Genomic DNA, 15,927 nt, shown 5'->3' on the forward strand with positions numbered 1-15,927 from the left:
ATGCTCTATATAAAACCCAAGTCCTGGTTTGCCCAGGAGCTCCTGGCTTACCCCCCTGGTGAGTTGAGTCTTGCTGTTTTGGGTTTAGCTCCTTTCTGAGAAAGGTGGTGCGTGGTAAAAGATGGCTTTTTAGGGTGGGAGGCATTACTGTGCTGCAATGGTTGAATTTAATGATTTTCTGTTGGTGCTTTCTGGTGTGAAAGGTAACTTTTTTTTGTTTCATTTTGTGGCGTTGCTTTTTTCTGGTCTTTTTCATACAAAGGTGGGAAGGGGGAAAAAATGTGGTGAAGAGTGGAAAGCATGTGGCTGGAATGAGCTGAAATGCCTTGTTTTTCTTGGGCTTTGCCCCTGGTTCATGAGGTGTTGTGCTGAGCAATCCAGGCTATCCCCAGCAGGGTTAGCTCTTAGCTCTAGGGAAGGACAGCCACATAGCAGGTCCGCTAAAGCTTGTGAAAAGCAAATGCTTTGCCATCTGGTTTTATTTGGTGGTTTTCTTTCGCTTTTCTTTTCTGGGGAGGTGGGCAGGGATTTTTTTTTTTTAATTAACTTCTTGATTGTGAAGCTTAGCATTCCCAGGGAGACTGATGTTGGTCACTGTGTAGGCACAGCTGAAAGTTGCTGCTTTCATTGGTGGAGTTTGCAGAGCTCTTGCTTATCTGCATGATGGCAAACTGCATCAGCTGGGATGCAGCCCCACTCTGGTGGCTTATCACAGCACTGTAGTCAAGATGATCAGCAGACAGCAAAACAATTTTGAAGCAGGAGGTTTCAAAGATCTTGAAAAGTGTTTTCACCTGTTGTGTGTCTTGTGACTTCTTCCACTCCTGTAAAATAAGCAGGGTGGGACCAGGATAGATCTCAGTGGGAGCAGGAGTGCATTGCTGTCTGACTCCCATCCTGGGAGCCAATGGTTGAGGAGAGTGCCAGCAAACCCTGTGCTCTGGGTAAGATTATGCATCTCAGAGGAGATTTCAACCACTGTTTCTGTTAGTTAGAGATCCCTTTATGGCTTTTAAAGGAGGGGACTTGGGTGCAGTGTCCTGTTCAGCTCACAGCTTGATAGAGGCCATAAATCCTTCCACAGTTCCAACTTGGTGCACTTACAGCTTGTGGCAAGCTGCCTGCAGGCTCCTTTAGCAGTTAGCTCTGTGAATTAAGTATCTAGTTTGTAGGCTTAAAGCAGAGGGTGTACTAGACAGGGCTTACAACCATGCTTTGTCTCGTTCTAGTCAGTGGTTTGGTACAAAGCGCTGCTGATCACAGCCTCATCTCCTGTGATGCGCTTTGGGATGAGAGGCTGGGGGTGAAAGGGGTGTTGTTTGAGCATCCCTTAATAAAAGGGCAGCTGGTAGGAGCAATTCAAACAATGCAAACTCCTGCTCTCTTGTGATTAGCTGCAGGCACTCAGGGATTATTTTACTGGAGAGGAGGGTTTGCTGATGTGGGAGAGGATAATTATCTAGAGAAATGAAATTCATGCATAGATAGCATAGCCTCTTGCCCAGGCTTCAACTGTTATTTTCTAGTGGAAAAGCAAATTTGCTTAATTTGGCGGGCTCTTTAGTAGACAAAGGCTACTCTGCTGTGTTAAAGGCCCTTTGTTAAGGGAAGGTGCACCAGGTTTACATTTTAATACATGATGATGATAAGGAAGGAAACAGCTTGGCTTGCGTGTGGGGAGTGTTGAAGGAGTCTCAACTCTTACTTCCGTGAAAGCGTTAACAAGGGAACTTCTCGTTTGGTATAGGGAAATGTGCCTTTTTGGCTGTCAGGTAAAATCTGCCCCAGCTCTTGTGACCTGGGACTGCCCAGTTGTGGATGGGAGCATCATGGCATGCAGCAACATCATTGCTCTGAGGCTTTTTGAAGGAGTGGCAGTCTCTTTTATAACAGCATTTTGGTGAAGTTGGTTCCTGTGTAAGAAGCAATGATGTGATGTAGCTTGCTGTTGTCACTACCTTGGGACTTAATTCTTAATAAGTGTTAAGTCCAGTTGTGATCAGTGGCAGAGCAGCTGTGGGCCTTCACCTCGGTCTCTCTGTATTGATGTTCTGCTCCAAAGCTTGTTGTGACAGTGGTGCTCAGCTTATGTAGCAGCTTCAGGCCAGGTCCGCTGGTCTGGGTTTCAATACGGCACTCCTGAAAATGCCTTACAAGATTGAAAGCCCGAAAGGAGTAATTTCTGGTACTCTGTGGGATAACTGCTGTTCTCAGAGGACTTGTGATTATTCATGTTCAGTGTGGGTATGCTGTCATGGTGGTGAGAGAGAGCTATTAGCTATAGTGCTTCGGTGTTTTTTTTTTAATCTTAATCACAGGGAAAAAATGGATGATTAACTGAAGTGATACTGCAGTTTTCTACACTAAGGGTGGTGCGGCACTGGCACAGGTTGCCCAGAGAGGTGGTGGTGGCCCTTCCCTGGAGGCACCCAAGGTCAGGCTGGAGGGGACTCTGGGCACCTGATGGAGCTGCGGGTGTCCCTGTGTTTGCTGCAGGGAGTCAGACCAGATGGCCTTTAAGGGGCCCTTCCAACTTAAATGATTCCATGGTGTTTTTTGACATGTGCTTAGTGGTGGCTCTGGAGGCTGAAGCCACTTGATTTCTCTTAGCTTGGGAGAACTATCTGCCCTTTTTGAACAGTGTGCAGTTTGTGAGCAGCACAAGTGAGGAAATCCTTGCTTTTTGCAGCCCAGAGTCATTATGGAAGCACGAAAGCCTTAGAAATTCAATATAAAGAACTGGATTCCCCCTCTAGCAGCAGTCAATAATAAATACTTCAGGGATAAGAAGAGGAAAAGAACAGCTGTAGTGCAATCTTCCCTCTCAGACACTTTTTATTCGTTTTTGCTGCTTGATAAATCAGGCTTTTCCATCCATCTTGTTCCGACTGTTGTGCTAAACAACACCAAAATGCGCCAAAACAAATGTTAGTCTGATTCTCCGTGGAATCCATTTATAGTCCTGGCTGCTGTCACAGCTGCTCCTTGGGCAGGGGCTGCTGCCGTTTCCTTGCATTGCGCGGAAATGACTCTTCTGTGAAAATTTTGTGGGGTGCCCCCATCCTCGTAGGAGGAAAAGCAGTCACCTGACCAATGATTTAATTACAAGTTGAACGGAGAGTTTTTCTCAAGTGCAAATATACTCGAGAAATTCCCCCATACATCCCTGCAGCCGCTGAGTATTTTGACCCGGGCGTAAGAACTGCTGCGTTTGAATTTAGCAATGGGGCAGTGGGATGAGAATGTGCAGCTGTGGAAGGCGCGAGTGCTCCAGCTTCGTCACCGCTCCTCTTGGGCCCACCTATTTCTGTGAGGCTTGTGGGAGCTTAAGGGGATAAAAATGGCCGAGGTAATTAGCGGATCCGGCATCGAGCAGCTGGGGTGGTTCAGAAATTATTGCGGCTGGGAAAGGTGGTAGAGAAGCAAGCATATCCTGATGTGATATAATTAAAGTATTCCTTTATTAAAAGGAAAAATATTTCTCTTCTGCTGTTTTTTGAGATATATTTCAGTCCCAGACTTCAGCTGCAGTGGCCAGGTGTAGATGGAGTCACCTAATCACTTCAGGTTGTGCAATGCAGAGAGGGGAGTTGTTCACCATTTAGGTACTCTATACCTGCTCCACTACACTCCCTGCTCTATGTGAGAAGTTCATGTTCCAGAAGCAAAATGGAGAGGCTTTTTTCTTCCTCTGGGATTCCTTCTGATGCATCATCTCAGTAGACCCTGAGAGGTATTTAACTTACTGAGAAGAGTGGTTGAATTCTCTGCTGTCTAAATACAGCATCTGCAGCAGTGTGGAATGTGCATTGTACAGCTGTGAATGTTGCAGGCATTCAGCGTGTCTCCTTTTTCACACAATAGCTTCTATTTATGGGTTTTCATCAAGTTGGACTCTTGCATTCAACATATCTTTGTGTGTTTTCTTTTTCCTTTCTTTCTTTTTTTTTTCTTCTGCTTTTCTTTTGTAAGGTTTGTAGAAACTCCGAGCCACTTCTCCTGGAAGGAGAGTTACTACCGCTCAGCCATGTCCCAGAGCTCCCAGCCCAGGGAGTTCCTCAGCCCAGAGGTGATCCAGCATATCTGGGACTTCCTGGAACAGTAAGTAGCCCTTCAGTGGGATCTATGGAAGAAGGTGTTCAGGTGCAGGACACCTCTGTAGTTTACTTGTTTGGAGACTGGTGTTGAGATTTCAGTCTTCTGTGCCTCCAGGCCCAGCCCTGCTCAGGGACCGTTGCTGGCATGGTGGGTGGTGAAGTGGGTGCTCACTGGGAATTGCTTAATTAGTCTTGAGACTGGTTTATGATGACACCCAAGTCCTGGGGAATACCCTGACACATGGGGAGTTGAGGAGAATGGGATTTGACGCATTATACCTGCATTGCTTTGTTTCTTGTAGGCCAATATGCTCAGTTCAGCCAATTGATTTGAACTTCATTGATGACCCATCTGAAAATGGCCCTACAAACAAGATAGAGATCAGCATGGATTGTGTCCGTCTGCAAGATACGGAGCTGAGTGACCCAATGTGGGTGAGTAGTGAGAAGGATTTATTTAGCCCCTAGAGAAAGATGACTCTTTGCAGAAGCCATTCCTGCTGTGTTGCCCTGAGATTCTTTTCCCCTTTTTGGTGGAGCTGTGGCTGCCCTCTCTGACTGAGAAAGTTCTCTCTTTCTGTTGTCTTCTGCTTGTGGAAGCTGTTTGGGAGTGTGGCTTTGCCAGGTGACTGTGGTAGTGGCAAGCTGTGGTGCTGCTGCTTGTAGCTAGCTGAGATGCTGAGGGAGTCCTTGTTTGCCTTTGGGGCTGCAGGATGGAACAGGCTGGCTCTTCACCTGCTCCTCCTCTCCTGCTAAAGCAAGGACAGCAAAGGGATGAGGCAGGTGAACGCATGAAAGAGTTGTCTCTTGTGCTTGCCCAGATGTGTGGCTGTCCCCGCTCTCTCCTTGCTTAGGACTTGGTTGTGTGGCCCAAAGGTTAAAATAGTTCTGAGTGCTGAGGCTTGAGAATGTTCTTAACTGGCTTGTTTTTACCTTGAAGGCCAGATATGAATGAAAACTTGCTTCCAGACCATGATTGCTTTTTTTTATCCATCTGTTTTTTCCAGATGGGCAAAGCTAGTGTTTATTACAAGTCTTGGCTGTGGGTGTCTTGCCAGTACCCTTTGAGACTGGAATGCATATCAAACCCTGGTGGTTGCTGGTTCACTGCGTTTGGCACAAAGTGTCCAGTTCCTTCTTACCAGTAGCCCTGATGGAGACGCCAGGTGCTACTCTTGCAGTCTGGAGCAGGAGGTGTGTCAGGAGTTTGAGTTGTTTGTGTGCATTTTCCTGGGTCTTGTGTATTTCAGGGCAAAAATCCTGTGTGCTCTGGAGGTAGCTGCTTTCTGAACATTCTTGTTCCCTCTACTTTTGTCTTGAGAAACTGGAGTTTAATTCCCTGGCTAATCAACAAGTGTCTTTTGTGTTCGCTCATGGCATGTTTGCAGCACTGGTGTTGGTCAGACCTAAACCCAGAGGTTTGTGTCCCCAGGGAAAGAGCCCCTGGGTCACTCTGATTCCATTCCTGGGTGCCAGAAGGTTTGACCTGTTTCCGCATGTCTGATGCGGTTGCTGAAACAGGACAGGGTAGTGTGTTCTGCTTTCCCTGCAGAATTGGAAAGGGTGAAAAGGCCACTTTGAGGTTGGTTATCTGCGTAGCTAATGTGATGCAGCTACTCCAGACACTCCACAGAGAGATGACTGATGTCAAGTCTGGTTATCTGTTGATTCAGGGTGGGCTCAAAGGGGCAGCACTGAGCGCGCAAGCCTGCAGTGTGAATCTGAAAGGATATTTCTCAGCTTTTCTTGATGTTCTAGCAAAGCTCCAGTAAAATGGTGTCACTTCAGCTTGTCCAGGAGGCTCTCTATGTTTAAGAGGGAGTATCTGCTTTTCAAAATGGGGTGGTAGTGTTCTGTTTGAACTAGTTATCCCCTCATAAAACAGTCCCTGGCACTTTAAAGTAGCTTTGCTCCTTCCATGTCTGCACCTGCACTTGCTGTGTTGAGTGCTAGCAAAGCCTTTATATCTCTCGCTCCTCTGAGCTGTCAGCAGTGCACAGCAGCAGCTGGGAGGCTTCCTTGAAGCCGTTGTTCAGAGTCTCCCTCTCCTGTCTGTGGCGCAGTGAAACATCAGTGGAAAATCCCTTCTTGTCCTCTCTGACCACTGCTGGAGTCAGTTTTGGGACTGGGAGAGCAAGGCAGGCAGCTTCAGCTGGGAAATTACTTCTTGCTTGTGATGCCAGCCTTCCAGGAGGCATCTCTGAAGAGGTCAAGCTGCATGGTGACATCTTTAAGTGTTTTTTACCCCAGTGATCAGCCGAAGGGGGAGTGGGGAAATTCCATCCCATCCCTACCTTTCCTGCAAGGCAATAGCTCAGACGCTGCTTGAGTCTGAGTGTCCCCATGTTCATTAATAAATGTTCCAGTTTGCCTTCACTGGAAGACAGAACCTTCGCTCAGTTGAGTGCTGCACAAAAGCCTTCACAAAGCGAAATATGCATTGCAAACCTGTGCAAACAGCCTGTCTTTTAAAAGGAGGAAAGCTCTTTTTACTCCCCTTAGCACCACCACCACCTCCCTATAAATTTGCAAACATCCCTGACAGGTGACAACTCCCCCTTGCAGAGAAGTCTGTGTTTGCTTTGCTGTTTCTGGGGCTTGCAGCTTGCACTGGCAGAGAATGTGTAGCCTCGGGCAAGGTGTTTGCTGTTTGTCGGCTTTAATCTGAAATACCTTACAACCCTCTTCCCCTCCAGCTTCTCTTTTCCTTTGGATAGCTTCGGGGCAAGAGCTCCCCTTGCACCTGTCTCTCTGTAACCTCAGCCATGTCACTCCTAGACACGAGGTGCCGCACGCAGCTGATTGCAGCAAAGAGTTGAAGAGGGCAGATAAACACAAAGGAATGCAGCAGAAACAGAGGGGCCCTGGGAGATGAACAGTGAGATCAAGGCAGAGTGCTTTTCATTATTAGATTTGTCTCAGGAAAAGAGCGAGGCCAGCTTTCTCCAACATGTACCACCATGTGAGATTTAAATAGGTTCATGGTGAATGAGACTGGTTTATTCAAAGCAGTTGTCCTTCTGTGGACTTTAAGGCAATCTCAATTGGAGTTTAAAATAAGCTGTGTGTTCTCATGCAACTTACAGCTGAAAAATGAAAATTCCAGCCTTAAAGATGTTCATCCTTAATCCTTAGAGCTTTGCTGGCAAGAGCTGTGGTTTTTATTTTGTTTTTGGTGCAGTTGTCTGCTTGCAGCAAAGCTGTTAGGGGAGAATGGGCATCAGTGTTCAGAGCAATGCCCAAAGAAACTGTCCCACAGGTGGGCTGCTAAATGGGCATTAGTCCTTCCCTGCTGTACAGCCGCCAGTTGCGTTCATTGCTTTGTAAGAGCAGCTCTCTCTGGGGAGAGAGCTGGAGGAGAAGATGGTGACAAAGGAACCTCTTATGTCTGAGCTATGACCCTGTCTGTTCCTGAACTGTGACCTTGCAGTTCTTAAACTCTTCTTTTTAAGGAAGAAATATTCTTCCTGCATGATGTGGAAGAAAGGAGTATGAGAAACTGGTGATTGGCATTACCTGGGAGTGAAAAGAGCTGGAGGGGACAGAAAGAGAATTTGTGGGTCTGGTGTGAAATTAAACAGTCAGCAGCCTTCCCCTGATCTTGTGCCTTGTGACCAGCTCTTTCACAATGTCCTGTGCAGCTGCTTGCTGGATGCTTATTTGTGAGGCTGCTGGCTATGCCTCTTTCTCTCCCATAGCCTTAACCACAGGCAAACTGGAAAGCCCCAGCAGAAATCTACCTTCCTATGTAGCAGAGCAGAAAGACTGGTGGTCCCTGTAGGCACAGAGAGCATTTAGTATCTGCCATGGCCCTGGCATGGCATGGAGCTGCAGGCACCCAGGAAGGTAAGTGGTATGTGCATCCTATGGGTCACTGTTGGGCTTCACCTAAGAAGATGCTGCTCCCTGCCTCCTCCATGGCCTAGGATGGAGCTGGGGACTGTTGGGCCCGTGGTGGGGTTGTAGCCAGCTCCCTGAGTTGCAGGGAGATGGTGCCTCCAAGGTGTCTCCTGTGGTGTGCTAGAAGCCAGGTGATATATGGAAAAATAGATTTCTTCTGACTGATGGAGTTCCCTGGAGCTGTGGGAGGAGGGGTTTGGGGACTCCTTGAAGAATGAGCGTGTGGCAGAGCAGTAACCCTTACATTGCCCTGGAGCCCTCGTGGCTTTCCTTCACCCCTCAAAAGTCCTTCTAAATTGGCAGCGCTAAGGGATGTTAGCCCAGAGTAGCTTTGGGTCTAGCTAGCAAGTTCAGCAGGAAGATTCCTGACTAGTGTTATTTATAGGGCTTGCAGAGCCTGGAGATGTCCTGGTGTCCTGCCTCTGTCCCAGCAGCGTGTAGAGGGCTCTAGGGACCCTGAGGGCCCTTGCTGATGGGAGCAGGCGTGCTGTCCTGAGTGATGGAGCAGCTTGGCCCCCTCCCCCAGGTACATACCTTCCTTTCGTGCCCCTGAGCAAGCCGTCCTCCTCAGCCCCTTGCCTAACCAGTTCAGTGGAATGCTTTTTAGCAGACAGTTGCTTTGGTCAGAGTTTTCTTAACCTGTATCTATCCGTCCCTCCCCACAAAAGGGGGAGAGAATTCCTTGCTTTTATTTTTTTTCTGTCCTTCCTCACCTTCTGCTGTCATGGGTGTCTGCTTTGCCTTGGTTAGGCACTGTTGAGCTCCCACTGCAGGGCTGGTGGTGTGTGCTCAGGCAGGGAGGTGTCCTGGCTTTTGGGTTTGAGTCTGCAGCTCAGGCTGTGGGTGTCCCAGGCCTGGTGTTTTGAGAAGTGCAGCATGTGTTTTTAAGTGACACCTTCAGTTCTGGCTGCCCAGGCCTAGATAGAGGAAAAAATGGGCTGTGGGAGAGGCAGCCTGTGTAGGACACAGGTGTGTCCATGCTCTCAGCCTCAGTCCTCGCACTGCAGATCTGTGTTGGTATTTGATGGGGAACAGGACACCTTTGTCTAGGTATCTTCAACCTGCTGTAGGCTCTTGGGGGAGCCACCCTAATCAGCTCATGCAGGGCAGCTGGAGAGCAGTGGGGCTGAGGCCCTTGGGTAGCTGGTGGCTCTTTGGCACACTCTTAACTTTTAGCATTGTGTAAAATAATTCAGTAACTTTTATTTGATGGCCATACACTAAATTCCTGGCTACCTAGGAGCCTATCAACCGTTTAGGATAGGTCAGGATCTGGTTTTTGTGATCAAGAATGCAATGGACAGACAAACAAAATCGACCCTCTGTCCAGAAGGGTTTGTAGTGTTGGTTGCATGCTATCCAGTGCTTTAATATTAAAGGACAGGCTCTGATCTCTGTTAGTTTGTTTATTTAAAAGTGGTTTTGCTGGGTCAGGAGAACTGAGCTCTGCTTCCTGCAAGGTAATGGCTGAGGAAGAGAATGGAAGGTGGTGATGGGATGGTGGGACTGTGGGATGAGGAGGATGTCTCTGTGATCCAGCAGTGGGCAGGGAGCAGGCACAGTATGGCTGAGTGGTGCAGGAAGAGTTTGTGCAGCGCTCTGTGCAGAGGATGGCAGCACGTCGTGTGTACTTCCCAGGGCTCTGGCAGGTGCTGCAGCCCTGAATTTTGTTGGGAAATGTTTTTGCACCTGGATTGATAAGGCTGATTTGATAAGTAGATGAAGCAAAGTGTGTTGTGTGGCTGTCTGTTTCCATGCCTAAGTGTTCTTAGGTTGACCATGGAAGGGAAGGAAGGACTCCTGTACAGCACAGATTCATGATCAAAGCTTTTATTACAATCTGGTTTGTGCTTGAGAGAGTTTGAGGTCTGCCAGGTTTCTCTTCTGTGTGGGTATTTATTCGTTCCATGGCTGTGCGAAGAAAGCTGAGATTATGCAAAGGCATTTCCATAATAAACAAATGCATTATTCTGTTGGAAGTTTCCCTCTAGCACCTCTCGTTTGCAGTTGAAGGCAAGTCCCAGGCTCTCCTAATTTAGACTTGATTTTGTGACACTGCTGAACATTTAATCTTGTGCAGTATGGGGTCCGTCCGGATGATGTAATCATCACATTGAAGGCTGCAGATCCAAAGCCAGAACTGACCAATTCACTCCGATAATGGATGCATCTAGAGAATGCATCTGTGCACTCAGTTTGGGCAAAATGACTTCTCTTATTCTCTGTGTTGTAGTGCTCTGAAGATATTTCTTTCTTCACAGTAATTGTTTAATGACTCCCTTACCTGCACTGTTTTGCCCTGGTTCTGGCTGCATTTCCTTTTTGTAGGAATGCAACCTGTTAATAAGCATGGTGACACTAAGCATATATGTGTATATGTAAAAGTATATTTATATTTTTTAATGCCGCTTTCTCAGTTCTTCATGGTATTGGAGAAAACATTCAGAGTGAGGCCTGCTCTGACACAGACCATTTTGGAAGTGGATTTACAATTCCTTTAAATATTTCTACCTTCTTAGCACCTTGCTTTACGTTCAGTTTGGGAGGGAATAAACTCATTTTAAGCAAGAAGGCACAAGCCTGCTCTCCTGGGAACGAGCCTTGTGAGGCGGGGTGCTCTGCAGCGTGCCATAGTGTGAGTTCAGGGTTGCAGTGGCTCCTCGGCAGGGCTGGCTTTTGATCCCCAGCTCCCCTTGCAGGGAGCAGCTGAGGTAGAAGAGTGTTGCAACTGCAAATCCTGTCATCTGTCTGCGTGCAAATACCACAAAATAAAAGAAGCAGTCGCTTCAGAAGACGCCTTTCCCGAGCAGCTAGGCCTGCCTCCAAAGGTTTCCATGGTGCTGCACGTGCGCCTTGCGTCGGTATGGAGCAGCGACGTGCTAGCGCTTACTTTACATCTTTAAAAGGTCTGCAGAAATGCTTAATTAAAAAGGATCTTGATCTTAGAACAACAGACCGCAGGCACTTCTTGCCTCCAGAGCAAGCTTAAGGTTTATGCTATCGTGCTGGGAACTTCACAGTACAAGTCTCTATCTAGTTGACAGGATCCCCTTTTTTTTAAACTATAACTGTACTTCCAATTTTATTTATTGTGGATACTTTGATTGGGTTAGAGCCCAGAAGCAGCCAATCACTTGGCATGACGCTTGGCCAGCTGTGGACAGCTGGCATTCCATCAATCCATTGAAAGCAGCTGAATACCAACAGAGGTGGAGTGGCCACTCCCAAAAGTCACGTTCATCTGGACTGGGTTTTTTCCATCAAATGGATGGAAGGAGGGAAATAAGGCGCTTCTATCTTGTTACCTGAAAATGAGGTGATGAATCGAGCTGTTCACCAACACCCAGATGAAAACCTGGTAGAGCTTTGTGGAACTCCTTGTGAGGTGGAATGGATGGAAAGCGCATTACAGCCCTGTTGCCAAGCTGCAGCACTGCCTGTGCCAATTTGGCAGGGTGCAAGGCTGCAAAACAGTCTGTGAAATGGGCTGGAGGTTCATGGGATGCTGCTTTGGAGCACTGCTTCCCAAAGTGGCTGTGCTGCTGTGGAGTGTAACTTTTGGTTTTAAAGACTTCTCCTGTGTTAATTAGGATTCCTGCTTTGAAGCAAGCTTGGTGCATCCAGTGTTTTGCCATGTGTTGCTTTGTGGTTCTACAGATCCTTCCTGCAGTTCTGTTAATGACTATATTTTTCCTCCAGTACTTTGTGACGAGACTTGTGAGCTAGGTAATGCTTTCCTCCAAGTGACTCTGCTGCCTGCTTTCCACCTCACTGTCATTGATTTGATAGCATTTAAATTAACGAGAGTGAATTGTCAGGCAGTCATGGAAAATTAAATCAGTGTCAGTGAAGCATAGATTAAGGAGTGCCTTTTGGCCTGGGTTAAGTTCACTCATTGCTGAACAGACTCTTTGCTAATCAGCATCTGAATTTGCAGAGGTTAATGAAAGATCAAAGGAGTTTTTGGTAATGAATGTAACTGTCATCTCTAAAAACATGAATTTGTTTCCAGCCTGTGTAAACAGAAGGGAAATATGCACCTGAAATACCCATCTCTCTCTCTGCAGACATGGCTGGGTAAGCTGGACCTCATGGTGGTTTCCAGACTGGACTAAACAAGTCTGAAATGAGAATAATAATTCTTCTGGGGAAGCTTGCTGGCCAGATAACTATGGCCATTCGCTATAACTGTTGCTACACCAGTGGCAGATGTGTGTGAGAGCATGCATGGGGTACTTGGGCACAGATCGAGACTGTAAAATTGAACATTTCTGCATAGGAAACATAAGGAACAAGCAGCCTACCTGGCCGGGAGTGCTGCAGCAGTGCTCAGGTGTCCTGCAACAGGAGCTAAGAGCTGGCTGGCCCAGACATCAGGCAGTGGTGGGTAATGGTGATGCACTCCTGTGGGGAGCATCGGTGGCTGACAGCTGCAGAGTCAGGGCTTAAGCGAAGGGTTTGGAGACTGATCTCCAATTATTGTAGCTTGATGTCTCTTTAAATAAGGTTATTTTACAAGGGGTAGGGGGAGAAAACAGGCAAGGCAGTAGGGAATGGCTGTAAAGAACTGCTGTGATTGTGTGTTTGTTAACAGTTGTGCATTTCCTGCGAGTAATGTGTAGTTTATACAAGATAAGGGAAGAACAACACTTTCCCCTCAGCTGCTTGAGCAAGAGCGAACCTGATCTGTCAACAGTTGCTTCTCTCCTAACAAAAAACAAAGACTCCCTAATCTGTTGCTATCTCCTTTTTTTCCCCTGTCCCCTGCCAGAGCACTCCGTCCTGTGCTGAGATGCTGGTTTGTGCTGCACCCACATCTTCCTCTAGCTGGAAGGATGGGGCTCGTTTTGCTGCTTGAGACTTAAGTATCTGACTGAAACTCCATTGAACTTTCTTGTGTAACTTTTTTTTTTTTGCAAAATTTCCTTTGAGGAAGGGAATGCACAAAGTGAAGCAGAAATACAGCTTGAACACAGTGCTGCCACTCAGGCAGAAGTGCTGCTGATGGCAGAGACTTGAGCATGGAGCCATGGCTGGGTCAATAAGTGTCTGCTGACCCACAGTTTTGTACCCAGCAGTGCCCAAGTATCAGCTCAGGCCAGTGGGTTTGCAGGCTCATCAGCTGCCCTACGAATGTTTCTGTCTGCAGGAGGTTGTTTCCTTTCATCCCTGAGCATTTTTTGCAAAAAGCACCTCACCTTTAAAGAGTTACCAAGGTACAAAAATGTGGGGGAAAATGGACAAAAGGAGAACCAGGAATAAAATGGAAAGCTTTCTGAATGATAAATGGTCTAGTTGCTTGGTTTCCATCTTGTGTTGTACTCCAACTTCAGGAGGCTTGTCTGCTGGCTTTGGTGGGAATGTCTTCCCTTCATAGAAGCAGGAGACAGGACTGGGGGGGCTGGATTGTGCAGCTGGTAGGGAGGACATGGAGACCTTGCATCATCTTGGCTGGAAAGCCGAATCTTTCCAGAGGAGTGTCTTTGCCTTATTAAATGGAGCTCAGCAGCCTGAGGGCAGAGGCCCTGGGGGCTGCGTGTGTCCTTCCTAAACCAATATTGCACCGCGGTTGTGAAGAGAACTGGTTTTGTTTCACAATTCCTTTCCACCTTCCCTCTCCCTGCTCCCTTCACATAGCGTTATCTCCTGACAAGATGCCATTAACTCTCTAATTAGCCCTAGGGGTGTTCTGGAGAGATAACCAGGCTATAGGAGCTCAAATAAGCAGCGTGCGCAGATGTTTACCCAGGGTCGGAGGGCAGACCTGTTGTGACAGCCGATTGCCTTGGGGAGGGCACGCTCCTTTGGGGAGGGAGAAGCTGATCTGTGCTACAGGCAGACCAGGAGCAGGGCTCCCCTCCTGCCCGCGGCAAGTCAGTGTCTTTTCCCTGCATTGCAAAATGGGGGAAAATGCAGTTGAAGTCCTTGGAATAAAGGATTTCTTGAGTAGCGAGTGTGATCAGGGTATGTTTGTAGCTTGATGGCTGTGCATGAGGCTATGTCCAGTTGCTTTAGTTGGTGGTGGGCAGGATCAGCAGCATCTCTTGGGTGTTCTTTCTTCTGAATTTTGCCTTGCCATAACACTTTTTAAAGGGGAAAGTCCCTGTTTCAGTATGCAGTTTTTTCCTTCCTCACCTCTTCTCTTGGTTTGAGCAATGAAGACCAGCTGATCACCTCTGCATTGGTATTCAGGAAGGAAGGGTGATTTTTGGTTTTTGCCTGCTGGTATGGTTTGTCATGTGTGTCCCCATAAATTCTTCAGTGGAAAAGCTCCCAAAGCTAATTGGCAGAGGCTCAGTTTTGAGCATTCAGCAGTTATTCAGATGGGGGGGGGGGGGGGGGAGTGAACACATTCTATTTTTTCCTCCTCCTTCTGTTATCTCAGTCTTAATTTGTAAACATTTCTGAGCTGAGTGGATGTCACAGTCCGTGGTGACGCGGTTGATCCAGCTGCTATTTTTACAACAGAGCAGAGAGGTCTGAGCAGACTTACTCCCTTTGATCTACAGGAAATTCTGCGTGAGCCACCTAACAAGCAGGCAGGTGTGTGTATCCCCCTTCCCCTCCAAGAAATTACACAATCTCCAATTAATGCTACAATTAAAGACTTGTGGCAATGATATTTTTAATTGTCATGATTTAGTACAGTTACCTTGCATTCAGGAAGGCTTACTGACAACTTGGCCGTGGTACCAGGCAGAGATGCTGGCTCAGACCATGTAGGAGCATGAGGAAAGTGAATTCCAAAGAAAAACCTGAATGGATGATTTGACTTGGCTGATCCCTCATTCTGGAAACTTAGGGGTCTTATTTGCGTATCACTTTGCTTTTCAGCATACCAGTGGAAGCTGCAAAGCATTGCTGGGGGCTTTCTGGAGCAATGGAGTCAGACCTGGGAGGATTGCACCTGAAACTTTCAAATCTAACTAGCAATGATTATTTTTGGTTTCCTAAGGTATTGGAGGTAACTTTCAAATAAAGGCAAGAGAGATTTCCCTTCTCAAGGCTCAGCTGCTTTGCTTTTCTAAGTTCAGTAAGCTAAGCAAAGCTTGAGCACCGGGCTTTGCAAAACCTGATGCTTTGGGTTGATTTCTTTATTTCTTTATTTTCTAATTTCTTCTTTTTTTGTGGAAGAGGCAGGATTGAGGGAAGCTCATTGGACTAAAAGAATAAAGTCAAACCTTGTTGCTCTCGCCTGAATGTGAATAGAAATAATTGATCTTAGCACATGAAAGGAGGGCCTATGTCTCAAATGGTTTGCTTTCTCTGACTAAGCTGATTGATGCAATAAGATATAACCTCTATCTACAAGGATTGTCTTGCCTATGACTTTAGGCCATCACAGTTGCAGCAGGACTGATGGTGTTTTCCTTGGAGACCTGTCCAAAAGGCTCAGGTAAATCAGTCCTATTCCTGGGAGGCAAGTGTGCAGTTTGAAGGGGAGTCCTTTAGCTTTGTGACATCCATTTAGCAATGTACAGTCTGGAGAGTTAAGATTGCCTCTGACAGAATCTTAGATGCTGCCTCATCACTGTTAGCTCGTTGAAGCCTCATCTATGTTTTAATTTTTTTCCTCTTCAAGAGGAGAGGATCAAATAGGTATGAGGAGCTTTCCTTTTTATTTTTTGGGGGGGGAGGGTGCTGTCTCCTGCATGCAGCCTAGGAGGTCTGGTGGGTGCTGTTACCTCCTGCCACTCATGCCAGGGTGATGGTGACCTCCTTTGTGGCACCTGGGGATGACTGATCTGCAAAAGGCCACTTGTCCAGCATCCACTTCAAGATGATTGTACAGGCTGATGCTTCTGAAACACGGAGCCAGGCCGGGGCTGTGTGTACAGAGGGCAGGGATTTGTGCTGACATGTCAATTTATTCATGCTATATACGTTTCTCCTCATGTTTGACATGCAGATCTCCTTGGATAAACTTCCA

The 15,927-nt window shown here is 47.1% G+C and overlaps 1 protein-coding gene across 5 annotated transcripts in view; it reads left to right on the plus strand.

The window, feature by feature from the left end:
* TP63 (tumor protein p63) overlaps positions 36 to 15,927 on the plus strand; it is an 84,184-nt gene continuing 68,292 nt past the window's right edge. For 2 of the 5 annotated variants that reach the window (XM_021396048.1, XM_021396050.1), the window contains exons 1-3: positions 851 to 944; positions 3,973 to 4,101; positions 4,400 to 4,532. In XM_021396048.1, coding sequence (XP_021251723.1) covers positions 4,028 to 4,101; positions 4,400 to 4,532 — 207 coding nt within the window. In that variant the 5' untranslated portion in view covers positions 851 to 944; positions 3,973 to 4,027. Of the gene's footprint in view, positions 59 to 844; positions 945 to 3,972; positions 4,102 to 4,399; positions 4,533 to 7,814; positions 7,944 to 15,927 lie in introns of those variants that run through there. The other 3 variants (XM_021396049.1, XM_021396052.1, XM_021396051.1) reach the window with 3 other exon arrangements.

This window comes from Numida meleagris, chromosome 4 (genome assembly GCF_002078875.1).
Source record: "Numida meleagris isolate 19003 breed g44 Domestic line chromosome 4, NumMel1.0, whole genome shotgun sequence".
Classification (NCBI taxonomy): Eukaryota; Metazoa; Chordata; class Aves; order Galliformes; family Numididae; genus Numida; species Numida meleagris.